General features: G+C 35.8%; 1 protein-coding gene across 1 annotated transcript in view; it reads left to right on the top strand.

Moving 5' to 3' along the window:
* Positions 1-345: 345 nt before the first annotated feature.
* Positions 346-24,277, top strand: part of cox10 (cytochrome c oxidase assembly factor heme A:farnesyltransferase COX10) — a 57,323-nt gene continuing 33,391 nt past the window's right edge. Inside the window, exons 1-4 of the mRNA XM_073828471.1 lie at positions 346-471; positions 2,084-2,226; positions 2,463-2,739; positions 3,036-3,160. Of these exons, the coding sequence (XP_073684572.1) occupies positions 414-471; positions 2,084-2,226; positions 2,463-2,739; positions 3,036-3,160 (603 nt within the window). The 5' untranslated portion in view covers positions 346-413. The remainder of the gene's footprint in view (positions 472-2,083; positions 2,227-2,462; positions 2,740-3,035; positions 3,161-24,277) is intronic.

The following is a 24,277-nucleotide window of genomic DNA, read 5'->3' as shown; positions in this document are numbered from 1 at the left end:
CTTTACTAGTTACTTGGAAAAAGTAATATTATTACGTAACTTGCGTTACTTGTAATGCGTTACCCCCAACACTGGTCACAGCAGCTGGCAAATAACTTACTTCTAATAATTCTCACATTGTTGTTGTTTACAAGGCTAAACGCATATTTATATTATATTTAAAGCATTCGTTTATATCTTTTATTTAATTTGATTTATTTCTATTATTAATAAGAGTTCACACCATTTTCTAGAATTGTCAAAATGCCTATAAACAAATACTCACACTGTACTTTGCTTCATACGCCTTCTCCTGTGTTACATCAGGACACACGTCACAGGAAACACTTCGCTTCCGAAAGCGAGGTCGACAAGATGGCGCGCTGCAGCATGTGAAGGGGACTCAGCGGCAGCCGGTCGTTCGCTTGAGGAACATGTACAAAACATCATGTAGTAGACTGACGGGAGTCTGGAAATGCCTTTCACGCGATGGTATTCATAACTATATTATGTTAATGAAGCGTATGTGAGCTTTCGCTTATTCCGGGGTGGCATTTTAAAAGCATGCTAGCCGGTTAGCCTAGCCACCGAAGCGCTATTGCAGCAGGATGACCTTAAAATATCAACACAGTTACATGACATGAACCTGTTTGAAAAGGAATCCCAGTAACTACATTAACTGACATAGATATATAAGTATTTTTCCGCTGTGCTCTGCATATTTTGCTTGTAGCGAATCATCATTTGACTTACATTGCCCTTTATTTGAGTTATTTAAATATACGAGCTTTGTGTGTGTGTGTGTGTGTGTGTGTGTGTGTGTGTGTGTGTGTATATATAGAGAGAGAGAAAGGGATATAATTTATTAGTGCTTGTATATAAGTGCTGAGAGTCCTACAAATTTAATTTTGTGTATTTGAAAACCTATATTGTGTTCTATTGAATGTTGCAAGTGTCAGATTTGATATAATGCCATGTGTTGTTTTGGCATGACATCAGTGGGAGATTGTTAGGTAAATTGAGTGGATTTGACATAGTGATACACTTCAGTGACCATGCATTTGATAAATATAAAGCAAACACTACCAGTCAAAAGTTTTTGAACAGTAAGATTTTTAATGTTTTTTTTTTTTTATAAAGAAGTCTCTCCTGCTTACCAAGCCTGTGTTTATATGATCCAAAGTACAGCAGTAAAATGTTAAAATATTTTTACTTTTTGAAATAACTGTTTTCTATTTAAATATATTTTAAAATTACTTCATTATTCTAATATGCTGATTTGCTGCTCAAATTTTTTTTAATTAATATTAGAGTAGAATTGTCTTCAGTTTTCTTTGATAAGTAGAAAGTTCAGAAGAGCAGCATTTATCTATAATAGAAATTGTTTATTATAAGTGTGTTTATCATCTCTTTTGATCCATTTAAATCATGCTTGCTAAATAAAAATTCTACTGACTTCAAGCTTTTGAATGGTATGATGTTACAAAGGCTTTTATTTCAGATAAATGCTGATCTTTGGATATTTCTATTCACCAGAGAATCCTGAAAAAAATGTACTGTTTTAAATATTGATAATTATTAAAAAAAGGTTTCTTAAACAGCAAATCAGCATATTAGAATGATTTCTGATGGATCATGTGACACTGAAGACTGGAGTAATGATGCTGAAAATGTAGCTTTGATCAACAGGAATAATTACATTTTAAAATGTATGCAGTTCTTTTAAATAGTAAAAATATTGCAAAATGTTACTGTTTTTGCTGTAGTTTGGATTCAATAAATGCAGGCTTCGTGAGCTTTTGACTGGTAGTGTATCTTATACAGTTGTTAATCTTGATAGGAAATAGGAAAAACTCACTTTAAAAAATACTCTAAATTTTATTCTTAAATTATACATAAATGTATTGGTAAAAGAAAATTGGAGCTTTGTGAACACTTGGTATTTTTGCGCAATATGGCAACACTTTTTCCTTTTCAATTATAAGTCTTTTTTATCTTTTGTTTTTCTTGCATTTGAATTAACAATTCTCATTGTTTCTGTTATTCTTCTGTATGGCATTAATTAAACAATATTAATATTAAGTGATGTCTTCTTTTGTTGAAGGTTTGGTTGGTGTTGGCGTGCAGCAGAAACTCATTGCAAACGTGTCTAGGAGTCACATGAGTGCCAGAAGCCTGATTCAGCTCTGCAGGAAAAATCAAGCAGAATGGATCACGTTTCAGCATCTCTGCTTTCTGAAGAGACAGGTAGAAGTTCTGCCTTGATGCGTGCATAACCAGCAATAGACTAACCAAGGCAATTCAGCTCAAAAATGATCTATTTATAGACATTATTGATATAATTATAATCAAGTCTTTTTTGAGCCAACTCTCTTGTAATATTATTTTCCTTGCAAATTGATTAAATGAGCCATATGCAAATTTTCTGTGTCTTCCTTTTTTAAAAGAATTAACTGATTAAATTGAAATCCATCTTCCCACAGTATGTGAAAGGCAGCAGTGGTCTTTGCCAAAGAGCAATACCCAAGCAGGAGCCTGTTGCTGCTGTTTTGGATGATCGAGATGATTCGTTGGTCAATCAGGTTCAGCAGATCCCAGCCTTAAAGCCTGAACCAGGCACTGCGGTGCCGCCATGTGACTTGGCTGAACCAGAGGCGGCCAGGGCAGCCCGACTTGAGGCCCGGCAGTGGAAGGAGTTGAAAGTTGAATACACTGATTTACCAGGGATTTACGGACGCCTTTCCAAACTTAAATTAACTGGTATGATATGTTTTATGTCTTTTGTCACATTGCAATAAATAATCAAAGCTAAATTGCTAATCTTGAGGTTAATTGAAAGTTAAATGCCATTCTTAATCTAAAAAGCACTATCTAAAGATTATTCATTTTAATTGCTTTAATTTTATGTTAAATATATTTTTTTTTTTGCAATTTGATTCATGATTTTATCACTTTTGTTATTTGTATTTGTTGTTACTTTTGTCATTACATTTTTATACAAATTGAACTAAGTCAATAAACTATTTTGCAACCTCGTTCTTTCTTTTTGTCCATAGCTCTTGTGGTTACTACAGCAGCTGCTGGCTATGCCATGGCTCCAGTGCCCTTTGACCCTGTCACTTTTTTGATGGCTTCAGTCGGAACGGGTCTCTCTTCCTGTACAGCCAATTCCATCAATCAGGTCAGTCACCCCTTGCACATTCATAAAATAACTGCACTCTCAGCAGAACGTGACTGGACCAAACACATTATATGAAGCCAAGTGACCTGACATCCAGCTGGAACAAGCTAGCAAGTGTTAGACCACTTCATTGCCTTATTGCACATATGTGCGTGAGTGTTTTTATTAAAAGCTTATTTTGTATTTTAAAATTAAGTTTAGGAAAGTTAACAATTTCCCTGGGCAGCTCTCTTTATTGTAACATAATTTTAATGACAAATTTGGTGATAAAATGTGCCTAATTGTCCTGAAAATGAGCTTTTTCTATTCATTTAATTCTGAAAATGATATAATTCTCTTAGAATGCGTATATGGTTTGCAAAATGGTAAGATTTTGTTTTTAAATTCTTCTTATTTTTGCTGTTGGAGTTAAGTGTGAGGTGGACATTTTTTGAGATTTAGGTTTCATGAGATTACCCAGTTGCGGAGTCTAATGTAAATAATTTAGAAATTTCTGAAATCAGCCTACTGAATTTTATGGAATTGGACTGAGCACTGTATCCACATTTTTCTTCCCATAAGAGTGGGCACAGCCATTTGTAAATTTAATGGGTCTGGCTTCAGGTCTTGTGCAGATCTGTACAAAACAGCTTGTTTTGCTGCTTGATATTGCAAATTAGTGTGTCTTACCATATTATTTGAATGTATTATTTTGATTGTGAACACACTGGTTTGTAGTGCAAAAAGTTTTACCATTTACTGCACGTTGTTATTCTTCTCATTATTTCCCTATAGTGGCTAATGAACCGGAAGTCTCACCCATAGGTGAGATATTTGTAGATATTTCACTAGCAATGGCCTTTACTTTGACGCTAATATAGATGTACTTCATTGTAGCTTTTACTTTGGTTTATTATCCATTATTGCAAAACATCTAAAAAATGCGATGACCAGAGTTTGTTGATGCAGGCCCACGATAGACCACACAAATCCAGTTGTAGATGCTTATAAACGTATTACCCGCTAGTTTTGGTACTTAACCTCGACTCTGCGCAAGCATTCCAGCCAGAGTAATTGCCTACTTGGCGGTCTGTTGATTTTTCTATTGTTTTGCTTGTGTACAGCTAGATGGATGAAGTCTCATTGCAGCGTTGGCTTGACTTCAGTGAGTCCTGCAATGCCCAGCAGAGTTTCATTGTGTGTTACACAAACACGGGACACAAGCACTCGATATGGCCTCTCACGGTGCACTTTGTCGTTAGTTTAGAGAGAAAGAAAAGAAATCAGTGCTTAAGTGAACCAATTGTAGAGTCTTTTGCATTCCACTCCTGCTGTGTATCTACAAAAATACATTAGGCCAGATTAGCCTTGCTGCTGTGATGTTTTTCAAATGAAAGCATTTACCGGGCTAGAATGAAAAGAGGCAGAGAGCGAGAGACGCAGGTTGCATATGCTCTGGTTTGCTCCATCTGTAATCAGCTTTGTGCTCCAAGCGAAGCACATTCTGTGCAGTAAGGCTCTTCGTGACTTAAGAGTATTAGCCAAATTGAAGACTGTTACATCAACGCCTGTGGCTCCTTGACCAAAACCCAGGCATGGCCTGTAATTTGTAGAAGGTCACAATCACATGGCTGGGTCGAGCCTGATGGCTGAGTTCACCTGCTGACCTGTTTTTAACAGGAATATCCTACCCTTGAAACTTTTTACTCCTTAGTGGCGTCTCTACAGTGCATTTACTCATTGCGTTGTTTGATTTGACCGACCTCAATGTGTCACATGCTGGTGGCCTAGATGGTGCTGAAACGAACAAGCAAATATTTGCTTCCTAGGTTGGGCATACAGTAAATACCAGAACCTTCTTCTGGAATATGCCTACATTGCATAGGTTTTACTTCACATGTTTCTGACTAGATTGTTTTTTCACTTCAACCTGATATGTTTGATCATAAGTACAGTAAAATATTGACAGTATTACAATTTAAAACAACTATTTCTGTTTTAATTGATGTTTAAATGTAATTTATACCTGTGATGGAAAAGATTTTTTTTGCAGCTGTTACAGTTTTCAGTGTCACACGATCCTTTAGTAAACATTTTGATATAGGGGCTGACCAATTGGTGCCAGTATTAAGGATTTGTATAGTTATCGGTATCAGGCATTTCTTAAATTCATTTGCCAATAAAAAGAATTTAAAGAAAGTCTTTGTCAGAGCCCTTGTTGTTCTTAATTTTAACATTATTTTTTATTTTTACACCAGACATGTACATCGGTTATCAGTCTACTTAATCTGTAGTAATATCGGCATCGGCTCTGAAAAACACATATCAGTTGACCCCTATTTTAAAATACTGACTTGGAGTTAAATAAACATTTCTTATTATTAATGTTGAAACCATTTGTGCTTAATATTTTTGTGGAAATATTTTTTTTTTTCTCCAGATTCTTAGTTGAATTGAAAGTTCAAATTAATAGAATGTATTTGAAATCTATTTTTTGTTCTTGTAATGTAACAAATTCAGCCTTTACTGCCACTTTTAATTATTTTGATGCTTCTTTGTTGAATAAAAGTATTAATTAAAATATTACTGACACCAATTGGTGTCGACCAATTATCGTCACCGATATTAAGCATTTTTATGGTTATCGGCCATTTTCAAAACTGATTTCCCGATAAAGTAATTTAAAAGCATTTCAAAAAAAGTTTATGTCAGAGCCCTTGTTATACTTTCAAAATATCGATTTACTTGATCTGTAATAATATCGGCATCTGCCCTGAAACACATCTGTGGACCACTATTTTATTATACTGACTTTATTATACTGACTCAAGAAACATTTCTTATTATCAATGTTAAAACCATTTTTGCTGCTTAATATTTTTGTGAAATATTATATATTTTTTTTCAGGATTTTTTTGTTGAATTGAAAGTTTAAATTAATATAATTTGTTTGAAAGCTATTTGTTGTTGTTGTAATGTTACAAGATCAGTCTTTACGGTCACTTTTGATCAATTTAATGCATCTTTGTTGAATAAAAGTACTAATTAAAAGAAAATATTATTGACACCATATTGACCGATTATCGGGACCAATATTAAGCATTTTTATGGTTATCAATATTGGTTATTTTCAAAGCCAATTTGCAGATAAATTAATTTAAAAGCATTTAAAGAAAGTTTTTTTTTAGAGCCCTTGTTATTCTTAATTTTGACGTTTAATTTTCATTTTTACCCCAGACATATATATCGCTTCAAAATATCGGTTATCGGTCTACTTAATCTGTAATATTCAGTATCAGCATCGGCCCTGAAAAACACATATCGGTCAACCCCTAGACACCAACCTATTGAACGTAGTATATTTTATATATAATTTAAAATTATTTTATTTATATATATTTCATAAAGTAGTGCATTAAGTAGTGTATTAGTGTGTTAAAAATCATATTTTTAATGTATGAGCTTCCTGATTTAAAAACTAGTAGTCATGATTTTTCAAGTTTTGCTAGACTTCTGCACATTTCAATTGATGCAAAATTAGGAATTCATAGATGAGTTAAAAACGAAGGGGAAAACTTGGATAGACATGAAATCTTACAGCGAGGAAGCCAACTCATTCTCAAGTCATTTTTGAACTTATAGACATGGAGAAAAGGTTGATTAGCTATAATTGACATTTTTGCACAGTTTAAAATCAGGCCTCACCTGGCCTTTAAGTGCGTTTAACAGCGAAACGGATGCAAGGTCTAAGAGGCTGAGGTAACGGCAGAACGCGGCACGAGTGAAGGCGGACAGATGTGCACTCTGTAAATTTGTTGCGTTTGATGTGCCGTCTTTGAAGTTCTAATTGAGCAGGAACAGTGAGGAGGGATGGCGTACTTAGAACAGGTCCATCAATCACGTGTGCTTTTATATGCCAAAAAGCATGTTGAAACACAGGTATCAAATGTTTGTTTTATTATTTAAGTGGAGCTTGGATATTTCTAGTGCATACTTTGGTTTACTTCAATCTGTACTGTCTAGATGGCCTTGTGACTTCTGCAAGTGTTTCTGAAGGTTCAGTCTGAGACTAATAGGCTTTCTGTGGCTTCAGAGGACATTTAATCCATGGACCGTGGAGCTGGCTTTCTTGTGGCAAGCAGTTGGCATTTGCACCAAATCTTCACTCCACACGTTACAGTATGAAAGAGCCTGTGTCTGGCCTCTCTGTCTCGCCTCCTACTCAAAGTTGTAGCTTGGTTTTGCGTGGTGGATGTGTACACATTTAACCACAGCCGTAGTAGTGCGTCATAGTAGCCAGCAGAGGTGTGTGGTATGACCAAAATCATACGTAATATGGCTGTAACTGCATCAAGTATTTTTGCTGGAATTTAATAAAAATTGTTTATATAATAGCCATATGTGGTATTTTATTTTATTATACTACCAGTCAAAAAGTTTTAAACAGTACGATTTTGAACGTTTTATTTAAAGTCTCTTTTGCTCACAAGCCTGCATTTATTTGATCCAAAGTACAGCAAAAACAGAGAAATTTTGAAAATGTTTTACCATTTAAAATAACATTTCTATTTGAATATACTTAAAATTGTAATTTATTCCTGTGATTTCAAAGCAGAATTTTTTGCATCATTACTACAGTCACATGATCCTTCAGAAATTATTCTAATATTCTGATTTACTGCTCAAAAAACATTTATTATTATTTTGTTGAAAACAGCTGAGTAGAATCTTTTTTCAGGTTTCTTTGATTAATAGAAAATTCAGACAAACAGCATTTATCTGTAATAGAAGTCGTTTGTAACATTATAAATGTCTTTATTAGCATTTTTTGATCAATTTAAAGCATCTTTGCTAATACATTTCTTTAAATATATTATTTATTAATATTGTGTTTTAAATATTGATAATAATAATAATAAATGTTTCTTGAACAGCAAATCAGCATATTAAAATATCAGGATCATGTGACACTAAAGACTGGAAATTACATTTAGCTTTGATCACAGGAATAAATTACATTTTAAAATATATTTAAATATAAAACAGTTATTTTAAATAGTAATCTTACCGTTCAAAAACTTTTGACTGGTATATTATGTTATATTATATTAAAACAAGACACAAAACTGTAAAAAATCTATATTTCTGAAGTTTCATAACATTTTTTTTTCTTGTTTTGTTTTTATGCACCTCACTTTGTATTTTCTCAATGTTTGCTCAACATTATTATATATTACTCAGTGTTTTACTGCTACTCTTGCATTTAACCACATTTGAAGTCGTCTAGCCTACTTATTATGGATCAAATGTATTGGTTTAGCAACACTTCTGCCAGCTGACACATTTATACAGTCATACTGCCCAAAAATCATATGCAAAAATCTGTAAATCAGATGAACACCACAGTCACGGGTTTTAATTCAAAAGAAAACACTGGTAAAATCTCACATTGGATATGCTTTGGATAAAAGCATCTGCCACTAGCAATAAATTGCAGTTGTTTATTGCAGAGTTTATTGCTATATTTGTGAATGTGGTTTAAATTGCAAGTGTTGGATGTAAATTGGCAGATTTGTTTACGCTGTGCAAATACAGTGCAACAGAATAACAGAGATATTGTATACAGTCTGTCTCTTTGTTCCTAAAGCCTCAAGCGCTTTTTGAAGTCTTAGAGCTCTGTGTGCATGCAGAAACTGTGACGTGATTGTCATCGTATCTGCTAGCAGCTTGTACAAAGACAGATTCCTTGTGCATATACCCCACTGACACTGTTATTTGTTACACAAGGCTAATGAAAGCCATTCTGATTGCATTGCATTTATTTGGGGTCCTGTCTATGTGATGAACGCTGTTCTTTCTTAGTGAAGACCAGCTTCGCGTTTGTTGTTTTCTGAGCAGCTGGTAACAAATCACGTGCCATGTGGTCATTGTAGTAACTCTCTGATCTCATTCTTCTTGTCCTGACTCATCTTGTGTAATGTGACAGGTCTTGGGCACACCCATACCTGGCGGTAACTGATCTCGGCTCTTAACTCATCCTTTAGGTTTTTATAACTCCAGAGAGGAAAATAAAAAAAGAATGACATCCTTAGATGTGGTGCCAGTTTTTTTCCCCCCCGTTATAAAACAACCTTTCCACCCCCGTGCGGTTTGCTATGATCAAAGATGATCCTTTTTAAACTTGTAGAGTCCACTAAACATACAACAAACAAATCAAAGTAAAGGTGGATCCCTTTAAGCTTTGCTGTCTGCTGATTGAACATCAAACACCAAGTAGTTGGTTTTTGGTATCTCAGGAGCCAGTCGAGTTCGTCTCAGTTTGGGTTTACTTGTGACCGTGATGAGACGAAAACGACAGGCTTGGGAATCAGTGGCTGTAGCTTTTAGCCTTTGGTTCCTTGGAGTATTTCCTGAAGTCACACTGCAATTTTGTGGTTTCTTATTTCAGTGTAACCTTGTTTGGAAACTGTCAGGAATGCTGTAAAAACCCTGAATCCCTTAACAATGGCCAGCCAAAGTTGATACTGCATTCCGCCAAGGGACACAATGTTCAGATGTATCTCTGTATGTCACATATAGTTACATGTTTTGTGATTTTAGATTTGGAACCTTCAGTACATTTGCATTTTTAAAGGTACAGTGATTATTGCACAACTAGTGGCACTAAACAGAATTGTGGTAGTAACAAGGTTGTATATCTTTTCTAAAGAAAATGTTAGAAGTGTTTTTTCAGTGGATAGACAAACAGGAAATCTTTTCCTTTATATTTACCTTGGGACCTACTTCCTCAATGCGGAAAACGCAGACAGAATGGCGAAATCCAGTTATGAAAATGGAATTTACAGTATAACGCATATCGAAATGTGACATGGACTTTTGTCTTTAAATATTAAGCCGCAAAAAGACTATTTAAATATGAATCCTGCCAATTCTTTGCCATGATTTATTAAGCAGAAAATTGTAAATACACAAACAGAATTTCTAAAACAAAATAAATAAAATAATACATTTTTTAATAAAATCAATTAATTAAAGATGTTTTGATTATTAAAATTTAATGAAATGAAAAATTCAAATGAAATCCAGAACAGAATTTGGAAGAAAAAAGAAAAACAGATCGCATAGGGCCTTAAAAATTTAATTTTTGTTAAACTTTCAATAAATTTGCTGTTAAATTGTGTAAGTTTCATTCATGATTTTATTTAATTAGACATGCTTCTTGATTAATTCTTTTTTTATTTAACCATTAAAAAACAGAATTATTTTTTTTAAATACTTTTTTTTATTTTAATAAATAGATTTATTCCTGTGAAAGCAAATCTGTATATATATATTTAGTCACATTATCCTTTAGAAATCATTCTAAAATGCTAATTTGCTGGTAGTAAAGACTTTCATATTATTAGCAATGTTAAAAATCATGATATATTTATTTTTCCATGATCACCTTTGATGAGTAGTTGTTTTGAAATGTTTTGCAATCTTTTGTGAAGTCTTTTGTCTTTTCTATCACTTAATGCTTAATGCTTAACTTAGTGCTTACTTGAACAAAAGTATTAATTTCATATTTAAAAGATCTTACCGGCCCCAAATTTTTGAACAGTAGTGTATGACAAACTTTAATTCAAACCGACTTGCATTGCAGTCAAGGTGTTTTAGTCTGGGAATTGAACTTATGGACTTAATGTTGCTAGCACTAGCTTTGTACTGTTTGATATACAGAATACAATCAGTCCTGTCCCAAATGCCCCTGGCTGTTTCAGTGTGGCTGTATCAAACAGATTGCAACCCTATTTTCTGCCTCTTCACCTTTTAAACAATTCAGTTTTACGCAATCCTCAGTGTGTGAAGAAACATTAACCCATCACACTTTATGATGTCTTAATCTTCTGTTGTGATGATCTAGCTTTGAGGTCAGCTTAAGCAAAGCTTCATGGGCGTTCTGTTGATTGCTATGAAAACTGTACTCTTAATTCCACTTAATTTGATAATTGGCTCCACAGAGGCTTTTTTTTTTCCCAAACTAAAGGTTAGAAATCAGCAGCTGGGTGAAGGGGCCACAGCAAAGAAAATACTTCTTGTGCAGCCTCTTGCCAACCAGGACATTTTTTCCCACTGCCTTTTTTGTGAGGTGTCAGCTCAGTGTTGTTTTTGTAAATCCTCTCCTGGTATTTCAGGGGTGAGTTTGTGTCACATCTCTTGTTGGGGTAGACGGGTGTGAGTGTGCGGTGGGTCGTCAGAGGATGGCAAGCGTCTGACAAGCCGAAGCAAAACACACCTAGTTTCTTGACCCCTTCTCTATGCCTCACCTCACTTTTGTTGGCTGTCTTTTTTATCACATGTTTTTGTCAACTAGTGGGTTGGGTAGTCAACTAGACAGTCTTAAGAAACCTTTTCTTATAGTCATTTTTGTTCGTTGTTTAATAACGAGTGCCTTGCAAAAGTATTCATATTATATTCATTTATATTGTTCCATGTTATGTTGCAGCCTTATGTTAAACTGCTTTAAATAACTTCCACATCAATCTACACGACATACACCATAATAACAAAGCAAAAATTATTTGTGACAACCTAATAAAACACTGAAATACACATTGCATAAGTTATCATTCCCTTAATGCTGTACTTAGTTTAAACACCTTTACAGCCTCAAGTCTTTTTTGGTACGATGCGATAGGCTTTGCACATCTGCATTTGGCAGTTATCTGGCATTCTTCTCCTCACTTCTTCACCTTTCAAGCTCTGTCAGCTTGGATGGGTGCTGGCAGACATTTTCAGGTTTCTTCAGAAATGTTTGATTGGGTTCAAGCCCAGGCTCTGGCTGGGCCACACAAGGACATTCACAGAGTTGTCTATAAGCCGCTGTCTCCTTAGGGTCATTGTCCTGTTGGAAGGTGAACCTTCTGCCCAATCCGAGCTTCTGATTGCTCTGGATTAGGTTTTCATTAAGGACATCTCTATATTTTGCTTTGTTGAGCTTTTCTTCTACTCTGACGAGTTCCTCAGTCCCTGCTGCTGAAGAACAGCCCCACAGCATGAGGCTGCTACCTCCATACTTTACTTTTGAGATGAAACTCTGCAGGTGATGAGCAGTGCTTGGAATTGAGGTTCATCAGACCACAGAATCTTGTTCCTCACAGTCTGAGAGTTCTTTAAGGTGCTTTGTTGTAAATTCTAAGTTTTTATATGTTTTCACTGAGGAGATGATTGAGTTTGGCCACACCGCCAAAAAAGACTGGATTGGTGGAGAGTTGCAGTGACGTTTGTCCTTCTGTAAGTTTCTTCCATCTGCATATATGATCATGGAGCTCAACTATAGTGACAGCTTCTTGGTCACCAGTCTAACCAAGGCCCTTCTCCATCAATTGCTCAGTTTAACCAGGAGGCCAGATCTAGGAAGAATCCTAGTTGTTCCAAACTTCTTCAATTATGGATATTTACGCTACATGCTTCTGTGAACCTTCAATGCAGCTGAAGTTTTTCCTGAACTCCTGCCTAGATGTGTGGCTTGATGCAATCATGTTTCTGAGCTTTACAGGCATTTTTTTTTTTTACCTCAGGGCTTGGTTTTTGCTCTGAAATGCATTTTCAGCTGTTAGACCTTTTATTAAAATGTATGTGCCTTTCCAAATCATACCCATTCAATTGAATTTGACACAGGTTAACTTCACTCAAAGCATAGTAACATCTACAAGTGATATGAATGCTCCTAAATGAAATTTCAAGTGAATACTTATGCAATGGAATCATTTAAGTGTTTTATTTCCAATGAATTTGCAAGGTTGTTACAAACCTTGTCCTAAATGAAAACCTTGTCTTTATAAATCAGTTTAACATAAGGCTGTAACAAAATGTGAAAAAAGGAAGGAATATATATATGAATGAATATGAGTATGAATACTTTCGCAAGGCACTGCAATTCTTACTTAGACCAACAGAAGGTAGATGAAACATGTCAGGATGGTTAAGAATTATTTTGACAATGTACATCATCTCTTTCCTGAACAAGTTTAAGATCTGAGCAGAATGAAACCTGAGTGTAATTACACACGATTATTTAATCTTCTTAATAGCTCTATCCCATCTCAGTAGCTTAAATGTTGCTTTGGACCTTTTTGCAGTGACGTTAATGATCTCAAACACATTTAAACGTGTTCATAGCTAATTCTGGGGCTTCCATGTTGAAATGATCTTGGAAATTCCCAGCTGATATAAACCGTAAACCTTCAGGAGGTTCAGTACTTCATACGAGGAGCTCTCGAGAGATATTCAGATGCAAATTTGAAAGCGTGACTTCGAGAAGCAGCATATCAAATCACCCTTTGAAGTAATTTACGGCTCTGGAAAACATTAATTCCTGTTGTGTTCTGCGTTTGATCACTACTCAACAACTTTGTTTCTGCTTCATGTAATAACGTTAATTGTAGTAGTTCTCACACAATTGCTGATTTTATTAAAAAAGGATTTACCTTGGCTTGTCATTGTGTTTTTGTACCAATTCAGACTGATTCGCTCTTCTCTAGTGAGGTATGCTATGAAATTTTAATGCCTAATCTATAAAGAAAAACGCCCTGGTTCGGGGACGACCTAACGTTGTCGGATCAACAAGAACAGGACCCATCACAAGGAAGCCAAGTAATCACATTTCCATATCTGACAGCACAGAATGTTTTTCCGCATCGGTGTTCCTGTAGATACGGGAACTGAAGGCCTCCGATATCCCACGAGGCTTCTTGTTCTGACTGCAGGCATCTTACCCTTAATCTTGTGCGACATAGACAGAAGAGTGATTGTCGCCTGCTTGTAGTTTCCATGCATTTTTAAAATCCATATTTACATGCGTAGGGTGGCTGCTTCAGAAGCAATGTACTGTAACCGAGTGAGAGCGAGAGAGAAAATTGAAGGAAAAAATTGGAACATAAAACTTGATCTCTGAGAGGAATGAACAGCTTTGTTTATGTTTTGATGACTATCATTAAAATCTAACGTTGATGTAGTCTCAAAATTGCTCTGCATATTGAAATGACCCTTTCAGAAACGCATCTCGTATATCTGTATGGATTGGAGTTGCCAGTGAACACTTGCTCAGTAATTCATAGCTGAAGGGTGCAACTCCACATTTAAAATGTTTAAAGGATTAGTTTACTTCCAGAATAAAAATTTCCTGATAATTTACTCACCCCATGTCATCCAAGATGTACATGTCCTTCTTTCTTTTGTCGAAAAGAAATTAAGGTTTTTGAGGGGGAAAAATCCAGTATTTTTCTCCATATAGTGGACTTCAATGGGATCCAATGGGTTAAAGGTCCAAATTGCAGATTCATTACGTAATCACGTTGTGATGTAGGCAGAAGTACTGACCCAGTGTTTACAAAGCAAATGTGCAAAGAAAGTTGGAGGAGAAATTGAGATGGAGTTTTTCGCCCTACCCTTTCTTTTTAAACCGAAGTACACAGACAACCTTTTCAGCATGATTACGTAATGTGTGAAGACGTGCATCGCAGAGCTATTGCAAGACGAGCATTTGTGGTTAAAAAGTATATCATTTGTATGTTTATTTATCAATTGACGGATCGTTTCTCTACTTAAGGCTCTTATTCCTCGTGTAGAGCCATTTGAAGCTGCATTGAAACAAAAATTTTTATTTATTTTTTAAAATTTTTTTAGACAATGACTAATCGTTTTGCTATAAGACCTTTATTCCTCATCTGGGATTGTGTAGCGCCCTTTGAAGCTGCATAGAAACTGCAATTTGGACCTTCAACCCGTTGGCCACCATTGAAGTCCACCATATGGAGAAAAATCCTGAAATGCTTTCCTCAAAAACCTTCTAGTTTAGAGTAGAAAGTGGTAGTGTTAAAGAGTCAAGTTTTTGTTTTCATATACACTGCTAGTCAAAAGTTTTTGAACAGTAAGATTATACAGAAATTTAAGATTATTAATAAGAAATAGTTTTACTATTTAAAATAACTGCTTTCTATTTGAATATGTTTTAAAATGCAATTCATTCCTGTGATCGAAGCTAAATTTTCAGCATCATTACTCCAGTCTTCAGTGTCACATGATCCTTCAGAATTCATTCTAATATACAGTTTTATTATTATTATTATTATTATTATCAATATTTAAATCAGTTGAGTACTTTTTTCAGGCTTTTTTCAGGATCCAAATATCAGCATTTATCTGACATAAAAAGCTTTTTAACATCATACACTATTTCATTAAAAATCTTTGAGTCAGTATATAATATATAATAGAAATTAATACTTTTATTTAGCAGGGGTGCTTTAAATTGATCAAAAGTGATAATAAAGACGTTTATAATGTTACAAAAGATTTCTATTTCAGGCAAATGCTGTTCTTCTGAACTTTCTATTCATAAATGAAACATGACAAAATTCTACCCAGCTGTTTTCAACATAATAATAATAAATGTTTTTTGAGCAGAAAATCAGAATATTAGAATGATTTCTGAAGGATCATGTGACTGAAATCACAGGAATAAATTACATTTTAAAATATATTCAAATAGAAAGCAGTTATTTTAAATAGTCAAAATGTTTCAAAATTGTATTGTTTTTGACATTAAAAAACATAAAAATCGTACTGTTCAAAAACTTTTGATTGGTAGTGTATATAATAAATAAGAAAACAGATATATAGATAGATAGAAATAGAATAGTGTGCGCTAGTGTTAGAGGGTCAAGTTTTTTTTATTATAATCTTAATTTGGGACATATGTCTAAAGTTTTAAGTCATAATCCCTCCCTCTCTGGACACATCTGTTAAAGCTCTGGCATTCTTGACAGCTCTTTCTATCCCTCAGGACCAGTGTTACCATCGTTCTTCACATTAGGGGTCCCACGCTGCTGTGCAGAACCTCTGGAGGAGCCATAAGTTGTAACCAGATGCCCCTTAAGACATCACACCAGCCTGTCTCGTTTTGAAGCACCCCATCCAGCAGTTTTATCTGTTGCCCCATGAGATGCAGTGACAGATGATACATTTTCAAACGGGTTGCAAATTCCACCGGCATGACGGCATTGTGGTCTGTAGTTTTAACTGCCATTGCATCCTCAAAGCAAGACCGGCTGGCACAAGAGCAGCTCTTTAAGGACATTTTTGCCTTTTTTACATGCTAAGACTCCAAAATGTCAATGACAGTTCTGTTAAGATTGTCCAAAAAGTGCCCATGGTGTTCACTTATGGGTTCATGCTGTACCATATCAATTATTTATGAATCTTTTATTCTTGTCGGTAATCGCATTAGTTCCACCGTTCAATGTGACCAGCTCCTTGAAAGTGCATTTTCGTCATCCCTGCGAATGAGCGCTCGAAGCAAAACCACCTTTTTCGGAGGTGAAAACGTGTCTGACGAAGGAATTAACACTGAGGTGATCTCTCCATTTAATACATGCTTAAATTGAGAGCCTGTTTAACACTTCTTCCTTAACAATAGGGATGAGTCACCTCCGCTTTCATTTCTGCCGTAAGCTTTGAATCCGTTGGGGAGGGTGGCGTGAAAAGACAGGCTCTTAATCAGTGGGCGATCTCTGATCAGATGGCACGGTGGCACACAGGCTGTTCAATGGCCTATTTCACGGTGTTCAGGATAAGTATGAATATTTAAACAGAGGGAGGCGTTTAATAGTTAATTTTCCCCAGTCTCGGTGATCCGCAGGGTGTCAATCTATGTCAAACTCTACACTGTGGGATATTACGCTTCAGGCTCCATATGGACACAAGTGCTTCAGCTGTGGCATTGTTCTAGTAAATGTCAGCCGCAAAACATGGTATTGTTACAGGAAATTTGAAACTGTAATTTGTTCACCAGTTAGGTTGGGTTTCATTTTCTTTTGCATATTGAAATTGGAGAAGCATATTAGAGATATTCCATCGCTTTCTGGCAGCCAGGCTGTTTATGGAAAAGTCTAATGCAGTGGAGTGAAGGTGATAAAGTTTGCACATTATTTTTGACCGCTCCTTTCATTCTGGGAAGAAACACTAGTAGGGATGCACTAATGCAAAAAACAACAACAGATATTTCATTTTATGATATTTCAATATTGCAATTCAGTACCAGTAATTTTTTCATATTAATATATTTATTATCAATATTAATATAATTTGAAATAGTGTATGTGTAATATTTATTTGTTTTTTATTATTATTTGTTTTTCAGATTTAAATTTTATTTTATGTTTGACACAACCAGTCAAAAGTTTTTGAACAGTAACATTTTTTATTTAATTCTCTCACTTACGTTTGTTTAAATGCAATTTGTAAATTTAGATGTCACAACAAAGTAAATTTGGGCATCGCAGCATTTTTATTTTCACCGATATAATGGTGTTGATGTGTCATGCATCATTATACATCATTGTGAGGCACTAAAGAACCCATATTAACCATGCAGAAACTCTTTTGGTTTCCAAGAAAAATGTTCTCTCCCCAAGAAACACATTAATAAAATAACATGTAATATTACAGGTTACTTTGAGGGTTAGTAGCTGCTCAGAGGCCTTGCAGATGCCAAATGAATGCCATGTCATGGCGATACGATTTCATTGAAGTCTTCAGAATCGCACAATTTTTCTTTTAGAAAGGGTAATCTGCTCCACCGGTGTCAGTTTCGATATCCCTTGACCTTATTTAAAGTCAGAAGTCGCGGTCAGGCCAAAAAAACGATCTCTGCATTTTTTCCTTTGGCTTGTATTGTGCAACAGCTATTGCCTTTCACCTTCAGGCGTGTTGCATTTATACAGGGTTAGTCTTGCATTCTGATGAAGTGCTAGTCATGGTGGGTCTCGTTGTCTTGAGCAATGGACAATTTGTGGTCCTTTTGGTCAGCCTTGGGCTACCTTATATTTATTCAGACTTTCAAGCATGTGTGGTGATCTTGCGGTTTATGTCTTTTCTCGTGGTCCTTGTGTTTGTGGTTTAGGCATTCACCCATGTGAGGCTTGTTTGCATGTCTGTGAGGCTTCATTGACTTCGCATGTCACCAGCCACACAGGTAGAGTCAAAACCAGACGGGATCTTGACAAAGGAAAGACAACAAACCTTCCCCAGGGGATTCACTCCTTGAGGTGGAGCCGTACATTGTCGGCGCGTTTGATCAAAGGGGTTTTCACACAGCGCCGGCACCCTCACACGCGAGATGTCTCACCCCGCTCTCATCACTTTATCATCCTTTTATTTACCACAATCCTTTCCGAAGAGTACACATCAACACAAGAGAAGAGCTTGGCAGGCGGTTTATGTTCATGTTTGCATGTTTGAGGTTACAGGTCTAGACTTGGCGCTGCTATTGCATGATCTTTGTTGACCAATTAATCAGCATTCAGTGGATTTCAGTAAACTCATGGGAAACTCCCACGTACAGGAGTCTCAGCTGACTAGGAATACCACAGATTTGCTTTCTTGGGCAACTGTGTCTATTAGGAACGTACACGTCTTCATACTAAGGAGAGTTTTGACCATCTTTGATCAACCAAAATATTGCTTTATACACTTTTGAGGTTGAAGTTCATGAATGTTGTATGTTGTAATTGCATTTTAAAGGCAGCATGACATGAGAAATCAAATTTGCCTTGATCTTTTAGCTTCTACGAGGTCTTTGTACCATTACAACATATTAAGTTTCATAGCTTAAAATGTCCTCCTTATTATAAATAAAGCATTTATTTAGTCAAATATGCTCTAATTACGGCTTGTTTGGATCTGAGGTGCAAGGTGACGTCATTTGGGCACAAATATTTGCATAAACACTGCCTCCAGAGCAAGGCAGCGACGAATAGTCATCTTACCATAGGCCCCACCAACTGGCGTTCAGTAACTTAACAGCTGATCACTTGAATATGCTGAATGCGAGTGTAGTCGCATCAAAAGCAAATAGAAATGACATTCACTGCTGCTATCATAATCCAAGAGCTTAAGTCTGCCGACAATGGGACAAATGGAGTGAAAGAGCTTTGATGCGTTTGGTTTAAACCACTCATTCGTGTCTTTGTACTGATACAGAAGAATCCCAACGTAAGGAACAAGTGGATAGTTTATTTTAAATGTCAGAGGATTGTTCGGACTTCGGAGCATGTTGTTTTGTAAATGAGGCCTTAACAGAGAAACATTTGTTGAAAGATGAAGCGATACTAGATCTGACTGCAGCTGCATCACAAATGGTAAGTAAATGGTTTCATAATGCTTTGTCTGGAAATAAGTGTTTTTTTTTTATCATATTGTCAAAATACTCACATGAAATAGCAAGGAGGCATTGATACTGGTTTCTATTCCAATGACATTAGTCAATCAGTGGCCGATTACTGAGAAGCCTTAAAAGGGGTCATCAGATGCCCATTTTCCACAAGTTCATATGATTCTTTAGGGTCTTAATGAAAAGTCTATAATATACTTTGGTAAAAAATTGTCAATAGTAGTGTAAAAAAAAACACCCTTTTAGCTTGTCAAAATCAGCTCTGCAAAATTTCAGCTCATTTTAAGACATGGCCCCTCTAAATACCACCGAGCTCTGCACCTGAGTCGACACAATGAGGATCGTATTCGGACTGTTTCAGCTCGGTGAGGGCGGGTCTAAGGTAAGACGCTCATGTCAATCAAATGTGTTTCGTCACAATGACAAGAAGCTGAGAATGAACTGATTTTAAAAAGGGGATATTACTTTTAAAGATTAAAAAAATACCACTGGGTGGATTTTTATCATTGTAGGGTGGTTGTGTACACAAACTGCCAACACACATTAAAGTTCAAACAACTTGGAAAAGTTAGTTTTGCACCCGATGAGCCCTTTAAAAACAGGTTGTTTCTGGCAGAATAGATTTGTAAAACTCTAGGCTTTGCACGCTTGCCGACTTTGTAGATGGCCACAGAGAGCTCATGCAAAAAGTGCTGTGCAAAAGTCATGTAGTGTATTCCAGTCTTCAGTATAATGATCAAGTTAGAAATCATGCAACCATCAAACCCGTCCGCATTTCAGGCCAAAGTCTTCGTTTGAAGGTTCGCAGGTTTTGGATGGTGAAGACCATTGAAAACCCATCTGTTTCTGTAAGAAGAGCTGGTATTAGACATGTCCAAATTAGCTGCAGCTATTTTTGTGATTTCCATTTGGTGCCAATGTTCTTGCTTGGAACAAAATGATTTTAAAAATTAGGTGTTTCATTTGTAGCCAGTATGCTGGTCCGAGCACCTAAACAACACCGTAATTTAATGTAATGGTGGGAAGCGAAGAAATAAGAGGAAATTGAAATTAAGGGTAGTGACGTCTGTCATTTGAGGAATAATGTGTTATGTTAGCAGCCATTTTCTTGTTTACCTCACAGAAGCATTTATATGATTTGAGTTCGTAGTGTTCTTGGTGCAAAAGGTTTATCAATGAAGAAATTTCAAAGGAGTTATCCTATGTTAGCTGGTTAAAACTAGATGTTTACCAAGTCTACTTTTCTTTGCACCCAAGTGAAGGTAGCAGCCAACAGCAATAGGAGCACTTTGTTTAGTACTGAGATGCGTAACTAATTAACAAAAGCAGCCCTGTTAGCACCATACTCACAAGCTTGTGTTGAATGCTAATTTTAACTCGCAAGTGTTGGTTGCATGCAGAGCACTGCCAGTGCCACAAAATTGTAAGCACAGCGACTTCAGAGTGTGGCGTTAAAAAATTGCACCTCGCTCCATTAGCAAAACATGGGATTGATGTCAGCAGAACAACTTTGATTTGTTTTTTTCTCTTTCCATAGGTACACATTTCTGTTAGATGTTGTGGAACGACTACATGCCAAATTGGCTTGCCAAAAGTAAATTGAACTTGTGCAATATTTGTCTTGCTTTACAATAACTCAAGCGTCCCGGATCAGTACTTTGAAGAGCCGTTTTGTGATGAGCTATTTAAAATGGCTCTGTTCTTGAAGTATAAGGTTGCAGCCAACTTGCGTTGAGTAATAATTGCACACTTTGTTGTCAGTTACAGTTGCTAGTTTATTTTTATTTTGCATGCTTTTTTACAAAAGCAAGCTTTTTGACTAATACTAACTCTCAACATAAAGGAGTAGCCATTCCTGCTAAACTTCTTAAACATTTCTTAATGCCAAACATCATTTTAGAGGTTGTGTATTCATTTAACCCATTTTAAGAGTTTGCAAATGCACATTCCTTGGGTTTGTATTGATCAAAAGCCACCTTTATGTGATTCAGTCTACCTCATCAGCTTGACATCCGCTCTTAAAGCTCACTTTGCTGCTTTGTGCAGGTGATCTGTTGACATCCAGTGTTTTATCACGAAACCGTGTCACTTTTGACTGACTTGAGTGGTATAATTGTTGATTGCCATCTGTGTAAGTGGTTTAAAAGCTGTGGTAGTGATTTTTTAGCGGAAGAAGCCATTGGTAGACTGTGTTTTTAGTGCATGACTCACCTGCGGGCCTGTCTTTGTGGTGATGCGTTGTGACTCCAGACAAGCTCTGAGTCAATGCCTGTTTTCCACATGCCATTCTAAACTATTATTAGCTAAGGGAAAAGCCTTTTTAAGTAGAAACAAGAAAACATGTCCCATTCGGTGTACAAACAGATAGCTGGGTATTTACTGCTCAGCTTGACCATTCTAAAAGATAAGTACTCATCAGTTATAAAAGAGGGTTATTAGACTCAAGATTTTAAGTCTAATGTGTTGAATATGTGACCCTGGAGCACAAACCCAGTCATAAGTAGCATGGAAATAAATAGGTAAAAATTATCAACTTTTTATTTTATGCCAAAAATCATTAGGATATTAAGTATTTCCTATTATAAATATATAAAAATTAAATTTTTGATTAGTAATATGCATTGCAGAACTTAATTTGGACAACTTTAGAGGTCATTTTTTCAATATTTAGATTTTTTTTTTGCACCCTTAGATTCCAGATTAGATTCAAATAATTGAATCTCAATATATCAATACCATAGTTAGGACAGGACAAATTAGGCTTTTAGCTTAATATATAAATCTCAATTTCGAAAAATTTACTACTTTGACTGGTTTTGTGGTCCATGGTCACATACAGTATGTTAAAATATTAAATTGTCAGTAATGCAATAAATGGTATATTTTCCATTTTTATGAAACAATATTGATTCTTAAATCCCAAAAATCAATTAGTCTAGCTGTTTTCAGTTAATAAATGGAACATCGTAGTGCACCTTCCATCCAAAAAATCTTTGGTGTTTTGCTACTTTGATATAAAACAAAGTCTCAGATTTCAAATTCTGTGAATTTGATTACAGTATTTAAACAACAAATGCTGTTTTGGCACTATTTAATGTGGAAGGACAGATCGAACTTACCAAAATCTGTATCGTGTCTCATGTAAGCGCTCAATCAGTGTCCCAGCCAAGCAAAGACATCAATATAACAGCCACATAACATCACATTTACATATTCGGTGGCTGAAAACTCGTTAGTCAGCTAGAAAAACTCTAGAGAGGAGCATTTTGCTAAATATATGCACACCATAACATATTCATCATATTTTTTTTTACTGTTCTTCAATGTTTAATTTGAATGAATCGGTCAAGTTTTTTATGACAACCACAATTTAAATATTTATATTTTAAAAAACAAATTGGAGTAGAAATCTAGTTATGTAATTGTAACTTTATTACATTTGTATAAAAATCTGTTAATTTTAACCTTCAATATTATAGTAATTTCGCCCAAACTGACTCTCATATATATTTTACAGAATTTTGTTGAAACATTTTTTTTCTTTAAGAAATTTGGCATGTACTGTACCTGAGGTATATCCAAAATAATGGATATTGAATCAGAAATCGAACCAAACCACATTTTTGTGAATCAGTCTGAAATTTGTTTCAAAATCCAGCCCTGATTTTATTTCTACATCCACCATATTGAGCGGACAATTCTCTAATATTTCTGCAATTAGTTAATCTCTTCCTTATTTTCTAATTTTTGATATAGTGTTATAAACATTTAATTTTTTTTATTCGAACGTTCTATATCTGTTCTGTTATCTAGAAACTTGAAAGGAAATCCCCTCTAGAATATGTTTCATCTCCCGCTTTTTGCAGCTTCTAGCTAACTTATGCATGTGCTAATTCCTTCCTGTGATCTTTGCAGATGTGACTTCACGAAGCTTCTTTAGGATTAAAGCGTGACAGTGAGCAGGATCGACTTCATCTCACTGCGTTTGGTGGATGTTTTTCCAGCCACACGTCAAATGCAGATGTATTCGCCCTCTTTAGTGTGATGCATTGGCTGTTGCATTTTCACTTTCCTGTGTTTTTCATTTAAAGTTAAAGCAGTGTTCTTGTATTTATCATCTTTCTGCCTCCTATTCACAGATGAACTTGACGTCTTTTCCATATTTTCCTTTTTCATGTTTCATATCTAGGCATTCATTTGGCAACTGTTTCTTTGAGTTTCGTTCTTTGAAATCCTTCCACCGCTTTCTTCCTTCCAAAGCCGAGAGGCTTCAGAGTGTCGAGCCATTTTTTTTATTTGCTCGTTTTGAAGGGTTTTCTGTCTTTTATCTGTTGTTTCGCTTAATGCAGGGAACACAAAAGCACTAAACAGCCAGCTGTCGTTGGTTTCAGGACACTGCTCTCATTACAGGCAGGTGATGAAAGCGATTTCGGTTTCTCCATCCATCTAGGGGATCGGTCGTGCTGCGCTTTTTCTTCTCATCTCCTGAATCTTCCCACTGGCATTTCTTCAACATGTTCCTCATTGATTTCATGACACTGGTGCACTCAGAAAAAAAGGCTGTTTGATGAATATCAGATCATTACATCAGATTACAGGAAATGCAAGTGCTACACGGCTGTAATCAAAGTTTAGATTTCTAGGTTGGATCGACTGGCTAACCAATGGGACTAAGTATGCAGTCTCTTTTGAGGCCTGAGTCTTTGAGATTATGATGCCTGTTCTGCTTATGATTTGCTGATTGGCCATATCCTGTGTGTGGTTGAGCTTTAGAGGTTTATGGAGCATGAATTCCTGTCTCTTAACCACCAGACCTATTAATTGAGTACCAAAAGGTGGCCTCATAACGTGTGGGTGAGTTGAGCATTTCCGATTGGAAAGGTACACAATGCCATTGAAACATCTGGCAGCTGTTTTTCTAT

This window comes from Garra rufa, chromosome 22 (genome assembly GCF_049309525.1).
Source record: "Garra rufa chromosome 22, GarRuf1.0, whole genome shotgun sequence".
Lineage (NCBI taxonomy): Eukaryota > Metazoa > Chordata > Actinopteri > Cypriniformes > Cyprinidae > Garra > Garra rufa.
The sequence above is the reverse complement of the archived record's forward strand: the minus strand, read 5'-3'. Positions and strand labels throughout refer to the sequence as shown.